Genomic DNA, 22,768 nt, shown 5'->3' with positions numbered 1-22,768 from the left:
AGTGCCACAGGAGCCCCAACAGGTAGCAAGTCACACTTACCACGGCAGGATGAGTATGAACAGTTGAGTCTAAGAGGTGATCTGATGGGGAGGCAAGAAGGCGCTTCAGTCCTGACCAAGGAGGCGTGGAGGTCTTGGCCCGAACCGAAGAGTGAACGGACCAAGCGACCGGGCAGCAAGGAAGACGGAGGCACGAGACGGAACTACCGCCTTGCACAGGCTCCTAAGCCGCCGAAAAAGTAAGTCGAGGCACTAGATCAGACGATTCAGGAGCAAACTTCATGGGGAGAGCCACCAACTTGCGGCGGGAGAGAAGAGCCGATCAGCTCACGGCTTCCTTGGTCTCCCTACGCCTGAGGCCAAAATCACGTGTTAACACACGTGCGCTTAGTAACACCGCACGGACCTTGCTCTCCTGATACGGCAGGCGGTGTCACGTGTTTCTGGGCCTCGGGTTTCGATGCGCCCACCGTTGGAGCTTTGCTGCCGACTGTAGAAGACTGAATCCGGAGGAACGACCGCTGAGGGAACTGGTCTCGTGCTGTCAAATTCGTGCGCTCGCTGTATATTTATTAACTATCTTTCAAAATGCCCGTCGTTGCTGGTCCCCCTCAAGGGCATGGTCCCTCCACCATCGAGAAGAGTGAGTTCAAGCAGATTCCATGCAATTCCAGCTGGAAGAGTTTCGCTCTCGATTCCCTGTACGGATTACTGACAGATCTACAGTGAAGATGGGTGCCATGATGGGATCCAGTAGGTTGACCTAGTTCGCAGTCTGCTTAATACGGTATTAATTACTTTTCAACAGCTGTTGGAGGTATCATGGGTTTCATCATCGGTTCGTCTAGTTATGCAAACACGGCTCTCCGAACTCGACTGATAAAGAGCAGGAACTGTCACTATCTTCCAGTACGGCGCTGGACCTAATGGTGTTATGCGTACCCTGGGCAAATATATGCTTGGTTCTGGTGCTACTTTTGGGTACGTTCTGCGCGATTCCTTGCGATTCTGTCCTTAGATATCTTTTCAAGATGCTCGACGGGTACTAACCATAGTCCTGTGATAGCCTCTTCATGTCCATCGGCAGCGTTATCCGTACCGAAGGTCCTCACAATGACGCCTGGCTCCGCGCCCGCGGACCCCCGATGATGCTCCCCCGTCAGAGCCCCCTGCGTCCGATGCGCGACTAAACCTTGATGAGATGATGGATTATACCAATGAGGGATATCAGCGTTGTGAGGTGGGGAAGAGATTGTACGATAACGTATCCTGGAACATGGAACAAGGAATGACAAGTTAATCACCGAGACGTCAAGACTGAGCAGAGCGGCAGTGACTGTATCATGTACATATCGAAGGGCAGATCATACTGTCCGCTAGTCACCTGATGCGTTGCAATGTATTGAGCGTCTAGCATGGTTGGGATAATCATAATGGATCATGAATGCATACCTACCTATAACAAATGCTGGTAAATTCTCACTGATATATATCTACATCGCCCCTCCAAGTTCACATCAGTGAAGTATCCCTACTAACCATTTCACCCATGCTACTAAACAGATACCAGAAAAGCAAATCTATACTCTATTTTTCAACCCAAGTCTACCCACCCATCTATACAACGCCCTCAAACAAAATACTATACAATCCTACCCCCTCTCACCACCATCCAACCTCCCCATTCCCACCAACAACATCAACATCAACAAATATAGGGGGATAATCTCCTACCCCCTAACAGGCATCCAAACCAACCACCCCAACCCAATCAAAAACTTAATCCCCGCCGCCAACCAAAAAGTCGACGCCATCCCCCCAGCACTCCGATTCAACCAACCCCCAACAATCGCCCCAATCAACAACGCCACGACCCCCGCAACCCTCCTATTCCTCTTCACATTCTGCACCGCCAGGATATTCTTATCCGAGGCAATATCAAAATACACACTCGTGATAACCACGCTCGGAATCTCATTAAACCCCAACGAGCGCGTACTATTTATCGATCCGGAGGATTGGAAAGCCAATAATCCGATGGGAATCAATTCTAGCAGCTTGCCACCGTGATGTCCAGAGGTGACATCGCTGGGTTGCGCAATGATACCAGATTGGATCAGGGACACGGCAATCACGATGAGAATCACTTGCACCATGAACGAGGCGAATAAGGTGCCCCGACGGGTGGGACCGAGGTGGCGGCCGACGAAGCTGAATGCGAATGACCCGGTTACGAAGCTGGCGACGGAGACGAGTGATTTTAGCCAGCTGTCGCTGTCGTCTTTGGGGAGGGAGGCGGCGCCGAGGCCGAGGACTACGGTGTTTCCTTTATTATTAGAGAGTTATGTTAGTGGTTGAACTGAAGTGGTGGGATAAGGGGGAAGGGGAAGATGTACCAGTTTGCATAGCTAGGAAACAAGACCACGCGTTGAATGCGGAGCTGTCGCAAAGCCCCGTGACAAAGCAGAGGACGATACAGATGATGTCGGCATAGTTGCTATCGACGGTTTCTCTTAACCGGCGCGCTTTGGTCTGTTGAGAGTGAGGGGATTTGCTGTCGGTGGAGGATTCCACGACCGGGAGGGCCGGTGATTTCGCGGGGTGGAAGGGCTCTGACATTGCTGAGCAGTGTACTCCGTATACTCTGTAGTAGGTGTGATATGTACAAGGATAAAGATAGAGTATAGACTACCGAATATATCGGGTAAAAGTAAAGATATATTAGAAGACAAAATTCAAAGCCCTACCACAGATTAGTAGTTAAAAGAACCGTCTAGCCACCCCCTCTTCACCCTAAACCCTAAGAGGGGAGGGAGAGTTATCTCCATAGATACGTAACTTTACTGCGACGAAGAAGGAAAATCAAGAAACCCCCTAACTTACTAACTACGTAAATCTCCGTGCAAAAATTATAAAAAGAAACCGAAACTTCCTGGCTCGATATCAGTTTTTCTCTTCCTCCTACTGCGCGCCATTTTCTGCTACAAGCACGCAAGCACGCTATCAGCCTTACTGCGGCAGCACTAAAAGAGGATGGACAAATTACAATGGCGCATTGTGGTGGGTTGGCTGGTTAGCCCGGGTTATCGGCATCGTAAGAAGTGGGTAGGTAAGTAGCGTTTAGGTGGAATGAGCGGTTGGGGCCCACAAGGCTGACGGAGGTGGTTGTTATTGGGTGTTTAGGGGGTTACTTGATACCATTGTTGTTCGGGTAGCTAGCTGAGGCCCAGGTAGAAGTCAAATGGAAGGGAGGACATAATGATAAGGTTTAATATGTAGACAATAGAAGATAGATGCCACATTATGGGGTGAAAAAGTAAAATGGCTTGCTGGGCATGAGGCCAAGATACAAAAAGGTCGTGCCCGGGATCGAACCGGGATTGCTGGAATCAGAATCCAGAGTGATAACCATTACACTACACAACCTTGTTGTTGAGAGAATGTGATAGGTTGAGCTTATGAAGCGCTCACGATACCAAGGTTATAATTTATGCTTCCTCTTCATCTATGGAGGCAGTTGAAATGATCATTGCACATGCGTAAGGAGGTGTGACTAGCGTAACTATGACGGGAAAGAACCTAAAGCGGAATCCTTAAGACTTGCACTTTAGTGAACAAGCTAGTAGGTCATGACATATAACTTAGATATCCAAGGAAAACACAGCTTTCAGGAATAGACGATTGTAGATCTCCAAAGCACGTCGTTGGCACCAACCCGGCAGACACCTCAGAGTTTCGCCACATTGAAGGCTTCGGACGTCCACGTTTCTTTGATGAGGTCCGCACATTTCTCGCCAATCCCATAAGCAGGCATCTGGGTATGCCCCCCATTCAGGGTTGGCATGACACTACAATCTGCCACTCGAAGTCCGGTCACGCCACGCACACGCAACTTGTTATCGAGAACAGCCTGAGTATCGCCATCTGGGCCCATAGCGCAGGTACCTCCAGCGTGGTAGCCTATATGATACAATCAGCAAGAGTAGTGCCAACAGACAGAAGAAGGAGCATACAAGTTGTCGCATGTTCTTTCACATAAGGGATCCACTGTTCTCTCTTCGTGTAAGTGTGATGGGTCAGATTAGGAGGCCAAGAGCCCTTCACGATGTCCTTCGTCCCAGCGCCCTTGGTAATGATCTCATTGGCGAATCTACACGCCTCGGTTAACACAAGCAGATCCAGTGGGTCTGCAAGGTAATTGCAGTCCACTACAGGTTTCTCCAGGGGATCCTTGGATTTCAATGTCACACTTCCGCGGGACCTAGGTGAGAACAATTCTGCAATGATGGAGAATGCGTACTTGTGATCAATAGGGAATTGATCGTACTGTTTCGGACCGCCATAACATTCCGTGGTAAGGAACTCAACATTCGGCTGATTGGGTGCCAAGCCCATAGGGTCACGACCTGGCTGTCGGGGCGCATTCTTCCACAGTGGCTCATCTTTGAGGCGTTCGTCGAGACGCGCAAAGGCAAAGGCGCCAAAAGGGAAAGTTGACAGAAACCCCTCTTTTTTCTCTTTCCAAAGCGCGTAGGTTTTGTTGAAATTCTCTCCGTGGTAGACGTGGTGGTCGGTTGTCAGACCGGGCTTTTCTGTCTCGTAGAACATGAAAACAATCTGGACGGATCTGGTTAGGTGCAACTTATAGATATATAGAAGAAACACCACCTACCAGATGATCCATGAGATTTTGCCCAACGCCCGGGAGGTCGACCAAGCATTCGATATTGTTTTTCTGCAACTCTTCCTTCGGGCCCAGCCCAGACCTCATGAGAATCGTAGGGCTGCAATACGATCCACTACTGATGATAATCTCCCTCTTGGCATGTAGCTCACGTCGCCCATTTGCTGTTACCACTGAGACACCGTCCGCCTTGAGCCCTCCAGGGGTCTTCTTGAAGAGTACCCTGTCCACAGTGGTATCTGTCATGATGGTGACATTGTTGCGATGATACTCATTTGTAACAAAGTCTCCACTAGTAGTGCGGAGGCCATTGTACACTGACCGTGGTACATGACCACATCCATGGGGTGTGTCACCAGTTGTAAACATATCATGGTCCAATGGAAGGCCCTGCGAAACGAAGGAGTCCATTATCAATTCGGAGATGGGCGCCAGATCATGTGGTTCGACGTGAAGAGGACCCGAGTTGCCATGATGCCGATCGGACGCCTTAAACCAGGGCTTAGTGTGAAAGGTTTCGGCCTGGATAGAAGATATTAGCTTTGTGCCTCATATCTTCCTGCCTGTAGTGGATGGTTTAGGCAATTAACCTTTTGCATGTACTTGAAAAACTCCTTGCCACTCCACCCATCTAGACCCCAGTCATCGTAATCCTGCTTACTGCCGCGTATGCAAAGGGTGCCATTGCAGCCACTGCAACCACCCAGAAACTTGCCTCTGCTGAGCTTGACTTGGCGATTATTGACATGAGACATGGGAGGAGTGACAATATTCCAGTCGGTCGTCGTGTCGAGCAGATTACTCCAACTAACTCATTCAGTAAAAAGAGGAGCCGATTTTCTGAGGGGTAATGCGCGTACGAACCCGCCGACCATGTGAACATTTTCGAGGTCCTTATTATGCTGTCCAGCTTCGATGAGAAGAATTCTTATGTGTGGGTTTTCAGCCAGGCGCCCGGCCACCACGCATCCTGAGGTGCCACCCCTGAGAGTCGAAGCCAACCGTTAGTCATGGTGTAGTTCAGGAATGGGACACAGAGCATGCTTCATGAGAAGAGGGGACTCACCCACAGATAATGTAGTCGTACGAATCGGCCATATTACACACCACAGTCGAATAGTCAAAGGGGTGACGCGAGAGAGACTAATAGCCAAAATATGGGAAAGCCCCTTCTGCATGAAAGAGCAACAGGACACGTTCGGGTTTATAGCATACGAGGATACACTGGTGCAACCGGAGGATGGAGTTTATTCCGCCATTGTACTGCGCCAGAACCTGACAATACCGCTGCAAGGAGGAGCGCCTTGATGGAATAGCATTTCCGCGTTGCCAGCCATCTGCAGAGTATCCATGTAGCTGCAGCCCCCATCTGCCAATTGAGATACGCAGCCCAGCCAATCTTTGACCATGTCCCAAAGCTTACCCCACTCGAATTTCAAGTGTGGCGGAGCGTATTGATTAACTCGACCCACTAAAGAGGAGTCCAAGGGGAATGAGGAAGTTTACGAGCATCTCGGCCTGCGGGGTAAGTCGATAGGTCCAACTTTAGTTCCAGGAATAACGGAAATAGATATGCGGGCTTCTGACGGGCTACGGATATAACCTTAAGTAGTTGGTTCCCCCGATGCAACTTCATTTGGGTGCAATTTACAGCGATGCGGGCGAATTCCGCTCATTCTTCTGGTCGTGCGGGGTTGCACCACCGCGATCCCCCGTATACAGCTCATTAGTCTCCTCCAGTCCTTTCCCAGCAGTTTCTGGCAGGAAACACCAGGTGAACAGGAGTCCCAGCAATGACATGCCGGTGAAAAACCAGAAAGTACCCTTGGGAGTCAGGGAATCGTGGTCGAGCAGCATCAGTGTGGTGGCCTAAGGGGAACTCGAGTTAGCATCATTCGGCAGTCATTCTTCGCCAAGGATCTATACGACACCAACCTTGGAAATGCCAATCCGATTGGCATAATGCCACAGTGTCACAAGGGTGACACCTGCTATTCGAACGCCCAGTGGGAAGGACTCGGCGGTGATCAAATACTGGATTGAGTTCCAACCCAAGGCCCATCCAATGCCAATGAAATATATCATCACAATCGCGCCAATGGCAGCATGTCTTACCGCCGGGTCGTCTTGCGACTGACCCGATAGAGAGCTAAATATAGTGAGAAAGATTGAATCGTAGGTCAGAGCGATAAGTTGAAGCACAAGACCGATATATAATGTCTTTCTCCGACCCAAATAATCGATCAAGAATATGGCTGATATCAGCGCAAATAAAAACTTGACAGCACCAAAGACGGCTGTTGTGAAGAGTTTCTGCGATTGTCCTTGGATACCGAAGAGTCCGAATAACTCGGGGGCATATGCTAGTGTTCGGCAGATTAGCACGAGCGCGCAGACTTCTGATTCCGGGCGAGACTTACTGGTCACCGAGTTTGGGCCGGACCACTCGCCCAAGCACTGCAGGACAAAAACGAAGGCAATCCGTTTCAGATGAGATTTTGTTCCGAAAAGCTCTTTCAATACTCCAATAAGCCCTGATCGCGATGCCACCTCCCGCTCGAGTTTGAGCTGAATCTTGACATTCGAGACTTCATCATGTACCCCCGGATCCAGCGGCGACACGTTCCATAGTCGTGCCAGAGATTGGAGTGCCGCCTGGGGACGATCCTTTCGGCACAGAAAGCGAGGACTCTCCTCACAGAACATGGAAGCGATCAAAAGCAGGCCTGCCCACATAATCTGAACGCTTTGTGGGATGACCCACTGTTTAGCACTCGAGTTGGGGATGTGGATGGACGCTCCCCATATGGAAAAGTACTGGACAGATCAGCAAGCTGGGTCACATATCTCTCTCATATACTTTTGTTTAAGCTCACCCCAATCATGATTCCTAGATACTCGGACATGCCGTATAAACCCACAAGCATCCCGCGGATTTCTCTGGGTGCTACCTCCCCGAGGTAGATGGGGGCCATTACACCAAACTGTCCAATACCAAGACCCATTATCAAGCGACCGGCATATACCTGTCCAAGATTACGGGAGGTAATGAACACCGAGGAACCAATGATCCACATCAAGCAACATTGACGGAATGTCCAGAGTATCCCAACGCGCTCGCTGCACAAGAATGCGACTATAGCGCCCGGCAAGCTGCCTATGTGGACCATAGACGTGATGTTTGACAATCGGTTTGCTCTCTGGGATGCACTGAGATAGTTGGCCTCTAGGCCAAACTGGTCAATGAACGACTGTTCCGCAACAGTGCTGGCGATAAGCCCAGAATCCAGACCTATAAGGAGTCAGTTCGCCAGGACGCAATAGAAGGGAGGGGACAACGGACCCCGGGCAGCGCCCGAGAGGCCAAAGCAGATAGCAGCACATAGGAGCTTCACTGTGAGCTTTCTAAATAGAGTAAGATGCTGCTTTAGGCCTTGCATCCTGGCAAAAGAAAGCAGAGACTAGGGGTTGGCGTAGAGATGGACATTGGGATAATGTGAAGGGATGCTTGAGTAAGAAGGGAAGGAATCATTTTTCTTATCTAGGCGACAGAAAATCTTCTCATCTCCCCTCAAAGACAATGACTAAAGAGCCACCATTTCTCCTACAAACCAGCACAGAGAGCGAGGGCCCTAGGGGTGAATAGCGCGTGCAGTGGATCCGGTACCGCAAAGCGAGTGGAATGTGCTTCAGCCTTACCCGCTCCCTAACAGCCAACCATCCCCACCCACTCCCACTGTTTCTTCATGGCTGACCTGGCTTTTCTGGTGCATCCGCCCCCCTCAGATGCAACCGGATGGTGTGCCGGGGTCTGCGCAAGCTTTCAAGTACCCTGCAGACTATGTTCTCCGCCAATTGCAGGAGACGTATTGCCCATCAGTGACCTGGCCAAGCCCGGATCGTTACTAAGTCACCTTTCAGGGGCCGCACTTCGGAAATTGACGGACACGAAAATAAGTTGGGCAAAATCTGCAATGACCTTGAGTGTCCTTCGTACTCGTAGTTAATCAGAGCATTGCTGACATCCAAAAGCTGAACTTTAGGTAGTGCAACAATATCTCCCACAATGATTCGGCCATATCAGCCTCAATTTAGGCCTGCATCGTCCCCTTTCCAAACACGAGAAGCCTTGAATTGCTCGTGTACTTCTAACAATTATTCGTCTAGAACGAATTTGCCCCACGAGATGGTACTCGCAATAATCGTGAGAGCAACAACACACACCACGTGTCCAATTGATGGCTCCTTCCCTGCACTCCTTCGAATTACTTCCGGAGACGAGTCAGAATGAGACTGAAAGATAGGATGGCTCGACGAGCGTTGCTTGATCTATCAGCTTCTACACCACTCTAGAAAACTATACAGGTCGCATCACATCATATTCCTTCCTCTCGCTCTCATCAGACATGACTCAGGTAGGCGATATGGGAGTTCAGATACCACAATGTTGGCGAAGTTAATTCTGGATAGACACCAGCAGTTGCCAAGATAGCCGACCGGACCTTATAAACTTTCGCGATCGGAATGCTGGTTCAGTGGGGAATACTCTCGGGGTTTCCGAGGCGCGAGGCTTTCTGGCATACTATAACCATCGTTGTTTACCCCGCGCACAAACATGATTTCGCAAAATTCCACAAGTCGATTTATGTCATTGTGTGTGGTCTGAGCAGTGCTCGGAAACGCATGCGCTGATTACGACTTGGATCTACGTACGGCAGCTCGGGTTACACAATTATAGACCGCCAGACGGAGAATTGGTCGATGAGAATAAGCACACAGCACGTATTTCACCGCACTGTTATCGGCTTCTTACGTATGCTATCAGCTCTGGAGCACCAACTTCATGCAAAGGGAAGCATATGGCATGATCCTGAAAGGAGATACACGGAGTACTATCTGGGCCATGCTTCTACTTGCAGTTGCTCTACAGCCTAATTTGTGCTACAAACCAATATCAGCAGAAGCGTCCCACAAGCCTGAAGTCGACTGATAATATAAGCATAATTGGTATGCTATTTACTTTGTGCATGGTGTCCAGTGTGCTTTCACTTCTACAACACACTCTCTGTGGTGTCACGAGAATCAGGTCGCCTTGCTATGGAAACGAATCTTATCTCAAGCATCAAGCAGCAGGGCCACACTTCAATCCAACTGTCAATCGACTCGTGTCGTGTTCAAAATGTGCCAGGCTTGCAGCTTGATCCGCATTAACATTCACTTCGAATTGCACACGCCAAGAAGTATCCATCATGCATATTGTCGGTTAGCTTCGACCTCAGTTGGATAGATCAGATCCATTACTTCGCGCCAATACCGCCCCAATCATCGCATTCTTTTTCTCTGACGATAATCGACTGTGCTATACATCCAAAATTTGCACATTCAATGTTAATCCCAGAACCATCAGCTTCTTGTGTGACAAATGTTGTATACACAAACGTGTCTCGACAGACACTTATCTATATGAGAATGGCGCATGTAGTAGCCATGGTTACTGGGAAGCAGACCGGAACTGCTCCGGGGTATCTCCCTGATTTTTTCCATCTCCAGCCTTGAAAGCTTCTAGCTCTTTTAGCGACTTATAGACTCTCAGGAGATTAGGCACAAATTCCAAGTCCATCTCGTACAGCAATGCCTGATCGACCGTGGGAACCAACACAACATCGGCCAATGTCACCTGGTCGCCGAAAGAATACTTGCTTGATGGGGAGATCAGGGCTTCATACGCCTGGAAGCCATCCGTGAATGCCTGCCTAACGAAGCCTTCCTGATCCTCCACGTTATCTCGCACGGACCTGACGCGCTTGGCAATCCGGGAGTTGGTGGGCGCCTGAACGTCGATCGCGATGATGTTGACCAGGTCGCGTACCTTGATGCGATCCTGCCAAGCAGAGACAGGTGGCAGTAGAGGACTTTGGTCCGGGAATCTTTCTTCAAAGTACTCTAGGATTGTCATGGATTGTCGGATGATGGTCTTGTTGCCGTCGGGGTGATGCACCACCAAGGTCGGCACACTAGCACTTGGATTCAATTCGTCTTTATATTTTGCGTCATGGTGCCCTCTTGTGCGCAAATCGACATAAGTGAATTTGAGTGGGATGCCTTTCAGATGAGCAGCGATGATGATCCGCTGACAGCATGAAGAACACCAGAACGAGTACAGCTCGAAGATATCTTGGTTCTCCATTTTAGCTGAAGGACTTAGATCTGGTATAACTGTTTTGGTTGGTGCAGTACAATGAAGTGCACGAATTGTGGTTGCTCTGGAATGTATCGACGAGGCCGTCCTCGCGTTCTTATACAGAGAAGCTGCTAATGTTGACAGATGTCCCCAGCAGGAAAGTCACTCTTATCAGTGTATCTAATCAAAATTGTCTCAAGCCAGGGAGAACGTGCGTAAGCACTAGGCTGGCTAGGCCACGGTAGCCCGACGGCTGTATACTATCTTGACGAATTATTCAGATGCTGCCTACGCTATATTTGTTCACAACTACCCGTTATGGTCTTTCTGAGTCCCGAGCTCCATCACAAACACCCCTGATACGACCCAGATAGATGATCAGTGCTCTATACGATCTGACATGCATCAAAGCTTAGACTTTCTTCAAGCATCGATTATTAATACGACGCAATACGCTTACTGAGACGGCTAGGCTAGTACTAGAAGCGCCCTTAAGCCCCCTGACTTTCAATCTGACACGCGGAGCGATCCTTCTAGCAGGCACGTGGCCTGAGCAGTATATAAGAATCGTCATCACACAACTCTGGTAGCATTTATCGTATTTTTAAGCTGTGTTTGAATATTTCAGACAAAGATATCAAATTGACCAGTATCCGCACGATACAATGCCCTACTGTTCATAGGTTACTAGTATTATAGCTATCTAAAGCTAACAACGCCATACCTACGACCGGTTGAGCTTCTATGAATTATAATTAGACGCGACGTAATGGTGCACCATTGACCATACCTGTTAGCTCGATAGCTCTACTAGATGAATAACTATATATTATGAATGCCACAAAATAACTTCCACTGGCACGATACGATCGATCACCACTCCAGCCCGAGTAATGTGATTGGTCAGATGGAAGATATAAGCCGGTGAGCTCCTGAATGCCTCAGCGCTTAAACAAGGACACCCAGTCTCTCTTCATGGTTGAATACCATCACCTCGCTCATTGAGTCGCTTCACTCGATTATGACAGACCCAGTGAACAACAAACCAACACCCCCAGCCCCATCTCCACCCCCTCCCATCCTAGCCGCCCAATGCATGAACTACGACGACATCTTATGGACCCAATGCGACTCGACATTCAACCCCTGGAGAGACAAACTATTCGAAACGGACAATCTACGAGAAATCGGCCGATTCATCGACAAACACAGAGGAGGTGTCCCGGAGGAGCTCTTCGCTCCCCAACGCGGATCATTCAATGCTTGGCTCCGGATGTTATTCCAAGATGGAGGCTCGGCCATCATCCGGTTTCCATGTCCCGGTGCGTCCATGTTTCCTGAAGAGAAGATTCAGCGTGAAGTGGCAGTGATGAAGTTTTTGGGGTATTTTACTAGTATACGTATACCTCATATCCTTCATTATGGGATGACGGAGGAGAGTCCGAATGGTTTAGGACCATTTATTATCATGGAGTATGTTGCCAATGAAGGCGACTTTATTGATGCTCTTAATGTACCCGGCCGGTCACGCGATGAGAGACCGATGTTGGATCCGGATGTCTCGCAGGAGAGACTTGAGTGGGTTTATGGTCAGATGGCGGATATTATGTTGCAGGTCTCGAGACATTCTTTTGCTGAGATTGGATGCATTGATAAAGCTGATAAGGACGATGAATTTGATGATACGTGGGTAGTCAAGCATCGTCCGCTTACCTTTAACATGAATGAGCTTGTTCAACTAGGCGGGGTTGCACCAGAGTTACTCCCTCAAAGCACGTTCAAAACAGCTTCATCTTACTATCAAGCACTAGCTGAGATGCACATGATCCACTTGTCCTCTCAACGCAACGACGCGATAGAGTCCGCGGAAGACTGTCGAACCAAGTACATCGCCAGATGTCTCTTCCGTAAGATCACTCGCCAACATCAGCTTTGCCAAGACAACTCTGGCCCATTCAAGTTATTCTGTGACGATCTCAGACCCGGTAACGTCCTCGCGAACGACCAACACCAGATGACCAGCGTGGTAGACTGGGAATTTACCTACGCGGCGCCTACTGGATTCGCTCACAGTCCACCCTTTTGGTTATTACTCGAGCTTCCAGAACTCTGGAAACCGGGTTTGGATGATTGGATAGCGAGGTATGAGGAGGTGTTGCCAACGTTCCTGAACGTGCTTAAAGATAAAGAGCAAGCAGCCATTGACCGAGGGACTTTGAACGAGAGCGACCGACTGTCAGGACATATGCTGAGAAGTTGGGAGAGTGGTGATTTCTGGCTTAACTATGCCGCGAGAAAGAGCTGGGCGTTTGATATGATATACTGGGCTAAGATTGATCGGAGGTTCTTTGGCGACGGCGATCTGAAAGATCGGATCGAGCTGTTGAGTCCTGATGAAAGGGCGAAGATAGATGAGTTCGTGCTGATGAAGTTGAAGGCTAAGGAGGAGGGCGGGCTTTCTTAATAGGGATTCTGCGGCTGTGCTAAACTGCTTGTTTATGAAGAGGTTAGAATCGGAACAATATCAAGGCACATTTTCTCTGACGGGGACTTAACAGAAACTTTCCCTTCCTGAGCAGTCCAGTGGGATACTTGTGCCACAGCCTCTGGTCATATCAAGACATCAAAATGCGATCAGTGTTGTTTATACAGGGGTGAAGGCATTCTTTTATAATGGATGAATTATTTCTGTCAAGCAGAGTTATATGAGGCAAATCCGTGTAGATAGAACGGCGTTGAGGGAGAAGACGATGAATATAATAATCCGACAGCCTACCCGACAGCACGTGGATTAAAATAGATGCTTCAGGATGTAACGCATCTCGCGTAACGAGACTAACAGTTAAACCATAAGATACATATTGCCCAGGCAATACAAAGTAACAGTACCAATCCAAAGTCTAGAACATAGTAGTATCAACGACTCTTTTATGAGGGTGCTTATGAATGCGTATGAACTCGTGTCAGAACAACCATCTCTCAAACTTGTTAGCCATGTCTAAGAAAACACCGTTTTCCACCCTAAAGTGTCACTGCCATTAAAATGCGAAGATTACATCTCATATCCTTGTCTTTCTCCTAGGACACGACGGATACACGGGCGAACAGACCAAAGCCGATAACGGCGCTGACAACAGATTTCTATCGAGGTCGGAGTTCATATGAACAGCAAATCTTTCGCTGAAGCCCCTAGATCGTTTGAGGAGGTACTAGCTTCGTAACCCATGGCCAGTAATGTGGCTTCCGCCGGTTCTGAGGGGGGAGCATAACAGGTTTGGTAGTGTGGCGGATCTTTTCAGGTACCGTTTCTTATAGCGCGGTTGGCGCCTAGTAATAACTTTTGAGAGTTGGGCTGACTACATTATGAGTAGGAGAAGTCTGTTGGTTTCTAGTAACTCTGTTTGTTTAGTTGGATAAGGCTACGGGGTGATTCTGGTCACTGCGAAACCGGATGGCTTGAAGTTGGAAATTGACTGATGTCCTGACTAGATGGTAGGCGAGTTTGGTCGAGTGATTGATGTTCGTACCTAGGTATATAACGTTATTTTCTTGGTCACTACCCAGATATTGTTCAAAGACAGTAGGGATGAAGAGCCATGGTAAATATGGTGAGCTCCACTGTACCATGAGAGGGCCGCACCTGAGGTTCAACTGGACGGACATGGCCGGTCCATCGATATAGTCCTGTTCAGTTGACATGATATAATAACATGCTTGCCACATAATTTTCGAAGGCTCTTGTAACCGTACTTTTAGACTCTTGTTAGGTCTTTGCTTTGCCCTCCAGTCTGTGCTCAGTCTTGTCCGATGTCTGGACACGGAGAATCTATTTCACTCTCCATGACTCAAGCCCATTACGTATCTGCATAGCTCACTCGTATATGTCTAGACCAGAGGTCATTCTATAATTTGTAGCTGAAATCTGCTTTACGTATGCCTTCCACGCATCCCATTCCACCATGGATGCCCAGCATCAGCTAACGGCGGAAAAGCTCTTCCAACCGCCAAGGACGTGCCAAGAGCGCACTCCTACGCACAACATGATCCACACCTCGCTTACCTCTTGGCTGTCGGTCACGAGTGAGTCATGCGTTATCAATCTCCGGAAGAAAGAGGGAAACATGAATATTCCACGGTGGGGAGAACCCAGATATTAGGCAGCCATCTAATTAATAGTCCCCGCTGAGGGACAGGCATTTTAGAAAGTAGCGATGGTTAGTAGTGCCCCAATCTATCCGGAGTCCAATTCTGACATGGCTTGAGGGCCCCATGGGTGGATTTGGTGTTGGGGATTCCATGCCGTGGGCTGCAGGATGTGTGTTTTTGATCTGGTATTGTGCGATACAAAATCAGATAAGATACGGCGAATAAGGTTTAGTGGCACCCGCCAAGTATATTTCGGGCTTGACTAGGCTTGTTTTGGAACCTTTCCCTTACCGGGGCTCCCCCTCTCGTTAAAAACAGGCTGGATGGGTTTGTTTTTGGTGCGGCTGGTGCGGCCTTTGTCTTGCGGAAAAATGGCCGGGTTTTTGCCGATGGAGGGGAGAGAGAAAAAGCTGGCCCATATTCACCCCTGGCTTATGTGGTGATGATGATCATGTCCTCTCGTGGACATTTTAGCAGTCTTCTTGCACGGATGACATGCATTACCGAGATTGAAGGCCAAGTTACCTTCCTTGGTTTCTTCTTTCCTGCCCTCAAAAATTTAAATTCAATTCTTATCCATCTTATCATCTTCCATCAGTGCATGTCCGTGGGTCTCGATGTTATCACGGCCCGCTTGTCACCGTCACTAAGAACCATAACAAGATCATTGCGCTGGAATCGGGTCCTTTCGGGCCCCGTGGGAAAATAGCAGACCACCAGCATTCGCGGAACAGTGGAGGCTAGGAGTCGTGATGGTGCAATGAGGAGCCAGGAAACAAATTAGGGGAGGAGTCTCTAAGTGGAGCAGGGACACCAGACCCTTGCACCAACATTAGGAGACTACAACAACATACTATATGAAATCATCGTGAGCTCGATTCAACGTTCTAGATGGGATGTAACTGTGGCAATATCACGAAATTTTTTTCTGCGAGTTTTTCGGGATGTTTCTCCTGATGGAACCACACTGACACAAGCTGCGAGAATTATCTGATCCGAAGTGGAACGGGGTGTCGCCAGCTTGCCAAGAGGACAAGACTGCCTAGAGTTCCACTACCACTGTAAGCCTGAACCAGCACCCACAGCCAGCGCAAATTCCTCTTTCGCGTTGGTCGCCAGGAAATTCGGGACTGGGAAAAGCTCTGGGATGGTGTGGGACGCGTGTGGGAGGCGAAGAAATCATCGTCCCATGTCAAGCCTTTATAACATGGCGCATATCCTTCCTCCCATGCCGATCAGTTCTTGAAAAAACTTTCTCCTACCACTGATGATATAGCGCTTTGGGCATATTGCTGTGCTTTTTTGCTTTCAAAATGGCCTCTGACAAGCCTCCTACCACCACCGGGGTCAGTGAGGATCCGATCTCTTTGGATCCCGATACTCCTCAGCAGCCTGTGGAGGATGAGCAGGATAAGCAGGATGGTGTTCGCGTCGCTGAAGCAGTTACTGCTTCTTGGTCGAAGAAGTCTCTGTATATCACTTATGCATCGTGAGTAGCTTGGTTCCTGTCCCTTCCGAGCGACTGCTGAAGAGTGTATAGCATGTGGCTGTTGTATTTCGTCAATGGTTTGAACAGCAGCTTGACCGCGAACCTGTCTGCGTACATCACCAGTGACTTCTCGGAGCACTCGTTGCTCACGGTGATCACTGTCATTACCAGTGTCATGGGCGCTGCTTGTGTCATGCCTATTGCTAAGGTGCTGAACCTGTGGGATCGTACCCTGGGTGTCTGCATCATGGTGTTGATTGCTATCATGGGTTTGATTATGATGGCTGGCTGCAACAATATCGCCACATACTGTGCTGCTCAGGTGAGTTCATCTCTGTGTTTTATGAATGACAAGACTATTGCTTTGAATTGCCGATATACTAATTACGCAACACTGCTAGGCATTCTACACTGTCGGCTTCACTGGTGTCATCTTCTGTGTCGACGTGATGACCTCCGATACATCTTCCCTCCGCAACCGAGGTATCGCCTACGCCTTCACCTCTTCTCCCTACATTATCACTGCCTTCGCCGGCTCTCCCCTCTCCAACCAATTCCACGAGACCAACTGGCGCTGGGCCTACGGAACCATCTGCATCATCCTCCCCATCGTCGCACTCCCTCTGATCATAACCTGGGAACTGGCCAAGCGCAAGGCAGACAAAGAGGGACGCCTGCAATACAAGCCCCGGAGCACCCGGACCTGGTGGCAGAGCACCTGGTTCTACATCATCGAGTTTGACAGTAAGCCTCCCCCCTTAACCCCTACCAGCCCGTCAATCTCCAACTAACAGACACCTTCCCCACCAGTCATCGGCATCCTCTTCATGATCGGCGGTCTCATCCTCTTCCTCACCTCGTTCAACATCGCCGGTAACACCGAAGGCGAATGGCGATCCGCCAAGATCATCGCCATGATGGTCGTCGGGTTCGTCGTGCTCGTCGGCTTCGTCTCCTACGAGCGCTGGGGGGCCCCCAAGCCCTTCATTCCCTACCACCTCATCGCCAACCGCACCGTCATCGGCGCCTGTCTCCTCGACATCACCTACCAAGTCTCGTACTACTGCTGGGCCAGCTACTTCACCTCCTTCCTACAAGTCGTCTACAACACCAGCCTCACCCAAGCCGGATACATCAGCGCCATCTTCGACCTCATGGACCCCATCTGGCTAATCGGCTGCGGATACCTGATCCGCGTCACCGGCCGCTTCAAGTGGCTGCTCATGTGGGCTCTCCCGCTCTACCTCCTAGCCAGCGGCCTGATGATCTACTTCCGCCAACCCGGCTTCAACATCGGATACATGTGCATGTGCCAGATCTTCCTGGCGGTTGGTGGCGGTACCTTGATTCTCATCGAGCAGGTTGCTGTCCTGGCGGCGTCCCGACATGAGGACTACGCTGCGATGTTGGCGTTGCTGAGCACGTTTGGTAACTTGGGTGGTGCCGTCGGTAGTAGTGTCTCCGGTGCGATTTGGACGAATACCCTGCCTCAGAAGCTCAGGGAGCTGTTGCCCGATGAGACCAAGGATCAGTGGGCGGAGATTTATGAGTCGTTGGATGTGCAGTTGAGTTATCCGGTGGGGTCGGAGACGCGCATTGCCATTCAGAATGCTTATGCGTGGAGTCAGCGGAATATGATGATTGCAGGTACGGCGGTCATGGGGTTGTCGATTGCGTGGGTGTTGATGATGAAGAATATCAAGATTAAGGATAATAAGGATGTGAGACAGGTCCTGTTTTAGATGGGTTGAAAAGAGAGTTTTGTATATATTGTGTTTGTTGTCAATGCTTAAATATTGGCCTGTGATGCTGATTTCGATGTCGTTTGGTATATTGAGAAATATTAGTTAGTATTAATTCACGAGCTTGTCTAGGATTGAGAGAACCATTACTGGTATTAGTTTACTGAAAGCAACCCTTTCATTATATTCATTATATTCATTATATTCATTATATTCATTATATTCATTATGATAAGTATATAACTTGTTTATCCAAAGAAGAAAAAAATCACATCACGCATTTCGAACCGCACTCATAATCGTCCACCCATTGGGCGCCGATTTCCGAATATCCGTTGCATTCTTCAAGAAACATCGATGGGTACGATTCGAGCTAGTCGGGGCATTCGCATCCCAACTCACACCCTGACACTCCGATCCCGCTATTACATTATTATACGACTCGCATCGCTGGATGCATTGAAGCAGCGTATTTGTGGTGAAATCCTTCAATGTGTCATCCGATATGGTTATCTCGGAGCAACCAGCAGTGGAAGAGCAGAGGTCTATGCCGCATAACCGTGTATACTCCGTGCCTTGGACAGTAATGGTTGTTCCGTTGGACGCAGGACATGCTTCGCTGGTGCTTGTAGATGTAGAAGTTGAAATAGTAGGTGTTGCAGATGTATTTACGGTCGAGGAGCTGGTAGAAAAAGAGGAAGTTATACTCGTCATTCACTCATATAGATGATAATTCGGTCCAAAGAGAAAAAACCAACAAATACTCACCTGGAATCCTTGCGTGAAGCCAAAGAACCCCCAACACCTCCCCCTACAGCAGCAGCGACAACAATCAGAGCGATAATAATTCCGATGAAGAAGTATGGCCGACGAAGACCGCATATTGTCCTTCTCACTAAGTTGTTTCCTTCCCCCACAGTTATTGCCTCATGATTTTTTGTATCAAGCCCCGCCCCCTGTTCTGGAACCACTGGTATTGGTGCATCGGATCCATCGCCTGCGTGATATACTAGTCCTTGTTGTTGTTGTATCTGGCGATGGTCCACGATGAGGCCATCAGCAATCGCGACTTCGAGGCCGGGTTGATCGGAAGTCGAAGTGGGCGGAGTTTTTGGCATGGCGGGGGGGGGAAGAGGATGTGTCTCGAAATATGCAATGAATCAGAATAGATTGGCTTTTCCTGTTCATTACTTAAGGGTCTGAAATAGCGGGATGTTGAGGAATAAATCCTCGCTTGTAGACGGAGTCACATGAGTGCTTTTTGACAAGGCTGCGCCTTGACCTCAGGATTGACAGATCATGTCTGTAAGCAGTAACACGAAGGATGCGGAGAACTAGGGGTCAACGGATGTTGCGGCACGTCTTATGGTCGGGACAATTGGAGTTTAGTATTTGCAATGGCAGTTGCACGATGAGTATCTCCTCCAGGTGCCCCGATGACGCAGTTAATTGGTGATGGTGTAGAAACAGAAAGCAGTGGATAGATCTTATGAATGAGACATTGGTTCAGATGCAGCTGCCAACTCTATTCCTATATTCGACTTGTATAGTCTGTATGCAGACTATCCCAAAGGAAAGGGGAGAATTTATTTAACCCTCACTTTGAAGAGATACTTTTAATATAAGCTGCCGCTACTTCACATCGTTGATCTCGATCAGATTTATAGTGGGAAAAAAAAGCTACAAAAATATAGAATATTTTGATACCAAATAAAATTTTAACTTTAAAAGCTTTTACTAATAGAATAACTCTAATTATTCAATTGATATGAGTTCAAGCTTCTGTGATATACTGTTTATATCGATGAAAGTTTGATGAAGGCTTGCAGTAATTATAGAATAGCGAAATCTCTTAGTAGACTTCTTAAGTAATCTACTTCTATTTCTACTGTCTCAGACTGACTTTGTACACCATCTGAAAACGACTAAAGTTCAGTCTCAAGCATACTTTGAAAGTCTATTGGCGCATCGGATCTATCGCCTGTGTAGATAGTCCTTTTTGTTGTATCTGGTGGTGGTCCACGATAAGGTCATCAGCAATTATGACTTCGAGACTGGGTTGATCGGAAGTCGAAGTGGGCGCAGTCTTCGGCATGGTGGGGGAGAATGTCTTGAGTAAGCTAATGATCAAATCTCGTACTTACAGGAAGGTCATTGATTTTCGTGTCAAAGGAGGTACACTCGATCCTCTCACGTCACATTGCTAAGTTGGCGACATAGCGGGCCGGACCGCGGACTTGTTGGAATTGGATACTCTAATTAAAGAAGAGTATGTCTCAGACTCCCCAAATCGATATCAAAATATTCATTCGGGTCTCAATAGCAGGACGCCCAGTATGAGCCCGGGTTCTTCAGGCATACGGTTCAGGATGAGTGATGTGATGTCGTGCGGCCTATTCCCAGTGCCAAGGCTTCTTAGGAATATATATGCCGAGCTGAGCGCTAAACAGTCCATACCCATCAATCGTTTAAGGCGATATCGAGAGCAATTCGTAGGATTCAGATGAGCGGATATATATTGACCTCACTTTCTATAGAAATAGACAAGTTGGCATAGATTTAGTGCTTCGTCCACAGTCGAGGTTTGAAGGGCACCTGAGACAATGACCGCACCATGGCGCATCTTCCCACTCACGTCTGTTAGGGATGTCTCCTGTCGTGGCTGACACTCTCGCTAGTTTAGTTTGACATGAGCTGCTTCTGCGCCGACAGTTGCATTAGTATCAGTGGCCGAATATGCGGCGCGCCATTCACCTGGACAGTACACATATCTAGGTCAAGATTTTGCACCCCGGGTCTTCATGTACGACGGCTATGGATATGAGTACTCTGCCGGCTATACAAGTCATTACGTGCTGATAGACCTGATCTTTTCTGTGTACTAGGATGGCTCTCAGTCCCTGTCATTAACCGATAGCTCTTCAGCAAATAATCGGAGGCAACAAGCACGTAACCCGCACTCAGGGTCCAGCAGCTGGCACTCAGCAAGGCGGAAAGCAGATCGACATCGTATTCGCCCCCAAGAAGCGTATAAAATGGGGCTAGATTGAACGCTCAGCCTTACGATCAGCTGGGCTGTCCCTTGCAGATGAGCCTGGGAATGAATTTCCGCTTCTGTTGCACTCAGGGATGCCACCGCAAGATAATAGCACCCCTGAAATTGGAGACGAGCTTATTGTCCAAGAGGTCTTACAAGTCAGAATACTCTATCCCTGAACATTCCTATCGCTACAGCGAATGTTTTCTTCACGAAGGCTTCAAATACGGGGTTACTGCTTGGCCCCCACATTGGCATCAGCAGCCACAAGGATAGCCGACCGGAAAAAGGCCCCAGTTGTAGTTGATATACGAGCAGACGTTTCCACGAGGAAGTACTCCTGCTAGACCCTCAGACTTCCCATGGTCACTAGCGTGACAAAGCTGGCGGTGTTAGAATTGTCCACCAGTACAGCATCAGGGGCTGCCTGAGTGGTGTCTCGATTGATAGTTGTTCTTGGTAATATTTTCATGCAAGTGCACCAATAATTCATTCTAAGCAATTCTTTCTTCTTCATTATTATCATTATTATTATCCGCATTCTGTCCTGGAATACTTGCCGTTCATGCCATCAACTGAAGAGATGACGTGGCAACCCCTTACGAGCATATGTATCCCATCCAAACAGACAGGCTAGACTAGTATTAGCTCACACACCGAACTCTCTAGAACTCACCGGGAAAATGGACATCTAGACGGAGCAAGCAACTGAAGCCGGGGCCAGGGGGTTCATAACTTCATATATGTATGGCGCGAGTTGTTGCTCAAAAATGCGCACGATTGAGTTTAATTGCGGCTGCAAGGGCACAATGGTCCCTTGGTTCCTGCACCGGACTAGAGAGGACTAGCGGGAGAGGCCGGAGTTTGGCGAAGCGGTTGAGGAGGAAATGCGAGAGTCATTGGGGCCACCAGGTGGATGACGAGTGGATGCAGCGTTCGCTAGTCAGGAACGAACCAGTGGAGTTTGTCTCTCTTTCTGCCGGCTCTCCTTTCCGAATCCGCTGCCATCCCTCCCATCCATCAGGGGTTTTCTCGGTCATCATCAGCACTGGCTGCGAGATTCCAACGCAGACTATCGACCGATAAATTCCGAATCGCTCGAGCTTCAGATGGTCTCAAATCTAGAATCCCAAGCTAGGGGGTAGCGAGGAGTACCGGATGCGTGGTGAGTCGAAACGAAGAGAGACACAGGCATGGCTTTCCGTGGTGACAACCACGGCTCCCAACTTCCCAAAAGCCACAGCCGAACGGTTGTGGAGGAGAAATCTTCAGGCGACTCCAGCTGACCACCATCAGAACTCAGGAACCGAAGCTAATCCAGTGTCCTGGTCCTCCACGCCGCTGCGGTTAGTAAGTTCACTAGAGCAGACCGTATCCTCGGCCAAGCAACGCACACTGGCGATCGTCGCTCGAAAAGGAGTCAGGCACACACCGACCGGGCCTCAGCCAAGCGCAGCCAGCACAACAATGGATGCGCTGGCGAGTAACG

The 22,768-nt window shown here is 48.8% G+C and overlaps 8 protein-coding genes and 1 non-coding gene across 9 annotated transcripts; 3 read left to right on the top strand and 6 right to left on the bottom strand.

Moving 5' to 3' along the window:
• Positions 1–471: 471 nt before the first annotated feature.
• Positions 472–1,273, top strand: ASPBRDRAFT_549647 (MGR2/ROMO1 family protein). The gene is made up of 5 exons (XM_067627324.1): positions 472–643; positions 727–753; positions 809–838; positions 891–981; positions 1,067–1,273. Exons 1-5 carry the CDS (start codon positions 589–591, stop codon positions 1,188–1,190), a joined length of 327 nt encoding a protein of 108 aa, XP_067479932.1. The 5' UTR covers positions 472–588; the 3' UTR covers positions 1,191–1,273.
• A 258-nt stretch (positions 1,274–1,531) lies between these two features.
• ASPBRDRAFT_42414 (YoaK family protein) lies at positions 1,532–2,697 on the bottom strand. Its single transcript, XM_067624801.1, has 2 exons — positions 2,397–2,697; positions 1,532–2,326 (listed from the first exon to the last, which is right to left on the bottom strand). The coding sequence occupies exons 1-2, from the start codon at positions 2,617–2,619 to the stop codon at positions 1,731–1,733; spliced, it is 819 nt and encodes a 272-aa protein (XP_067479931.1). The 5' UTR covers positions 2,620–2,697; the 3' UTR covers positions 1,532–1,730.
• Positions 2,698–3,354: 657 nt separating this feature from the next.
• ASPBRDRAFT_t136 lies at positions 3,355–3,426 on the bottom strand. Its single transcript has one exon. It is a non-coding gene; the product is annotated as a tRNA-Gln (tRNA).
• Positions 3,427–3,491: 65 nt separating this feature from the next.
• ASPBRDRAFT_42411 (GMC family oxidoreductase) lies at positions 3,492–6,202 on the bottom strand. Its single transcript, XM_067624800.1, has 6 exons — positions 5,751–6,202; positions 5,549–5,668; positions 5,275–5,491; positions 4,673–5,206; positions 4,014–4,617; positions 3,492–3,960 (listed from the first exon to the last, which is right to left on the bottom strand). Exons 1-6 carry the CDS (start codon positions 5,780–5,782, stop codon positions 3,728–3,730), a joined length of 1,740 nt encoding a protein of 579 aa, XP_067479930.1. The 5' UTR covers positions 5,783–6,202; the 3' UTR covers positions 3,492–3,727.
• Positions 6,178–8,165, bottom strand: ASPBRDRAFT_42409 (uncharacterized protein). Its single transcript, XM_067624799.1, has 4 exons — positions 7,561–8,165; positions 7,105–7,501; positions 6,620–7,047; positions 6,178–6,553 (listed from the first exon to the last, which is right to left on the bottom strand). The coding sequence occupies exons 1-4, from the start codon at positions 7,687–7,689 to the stop codon at positions 6,332–6,334; spliced, it is 1,176 nt and encodes a 391-aa protein (XP_067479929.1). The 5' UTR covers positions 7,690–8,165; the 3' UTR covers positions 6,178–6,331.
• A 1,548-nt stretch (positions 8,166–9,713) lies between these two features.
• ASPBRDRAFT_42408 (uncharacterized protein) lies at positions 9,714–10,973 on the bottom strand. The gene has a single exon (XM_067624798.1). The coding sequence runs from the start codon at positions 10,869–10,871 to the stop codon at positions 10,176–10,178; it is 696 nt and encodes a 231-aa protein (XP_067479928.1). The 5' UTR covers positions 10,872–10,973; the 3' UTR covers positions 9,714–10,175.
• An 841-nt stretch (positions 10,974–11,814) lies between these two features.
• Positions 11,815–13,644, top strand: ASPBRDRAFT_42406 (uncharacterized protein). Its single transcript, XM_067624797.1, has one exon. It carries the CDS (start codon positions 11,887–11,889, stop codon positions 13,327–13,329), a length of 1,443 nt encoding a protein of 480 aa, XP_067479927.1. The 5' UTR covers positions 11,815–11,886; the 3' UTR covers positions 13,330–13,644.
• Positions 13,645–16,324: 2,680 nt separating this feature from the next.
• Positions 16,325–18,242, top strand: ASPBRDRAFT_123483 (uncharacterized protein; the record flags this gene model as incomplete). The annotated part of the gene is made up of 4 exons (XM_067617605.1): positions 16,325–16,500; positions 16,552–16,822; positions 16,902–17,244; positions 17,311–18,242. The coding sequence occupies 4 exons, from the start codon at positions 16,325–16,327 to the stop codon at positions 18,240–18,242; spliced, it is 1,722 nt and encodes a 573-aa protein (XP_067479926.1).
• A 273-nt stretch (positions 18,243–18,515) lies between these two features.
• Positions 18,516–19,360, bottom strand: ASPBRDRAFT_54487 (uncharacterized protein; the record flags this gene model as incomplete). Its single annotated transcript, XM_067627242.1, has 2 exons — positions 18,516–18,924; positions 19,011–19,360. 2 exons carry the CDS (start codon positions 19,358–19,360, stop codon positions 18,516–18,518), a joined length of 759 nt encoding a protein of 252 aa, XP_067479925.1.
• Between the last annotated feature and the right edge of the window lie 3,408 nt (positions 19,361–22,768).

Source organism: Aspergillus brasiliensis (assembly GCF_001889945.1).
Source record: "Aspergillus brasiliensis CBS 101740 unplaced genomic scaffold ASPBRscaffold_5, whole genome shotgun sequence".
NCBI classification, from domain to species: Eukaryota; Fungi; Ascomycota; class Eurotiomycetes; order Eurotiales; family Aspergillaceae; genus Aspergillus; species Aspergillus brasiliensis.
This window is presented reverse-complemented; position numbering and strand designations above follow the sequence as displayed.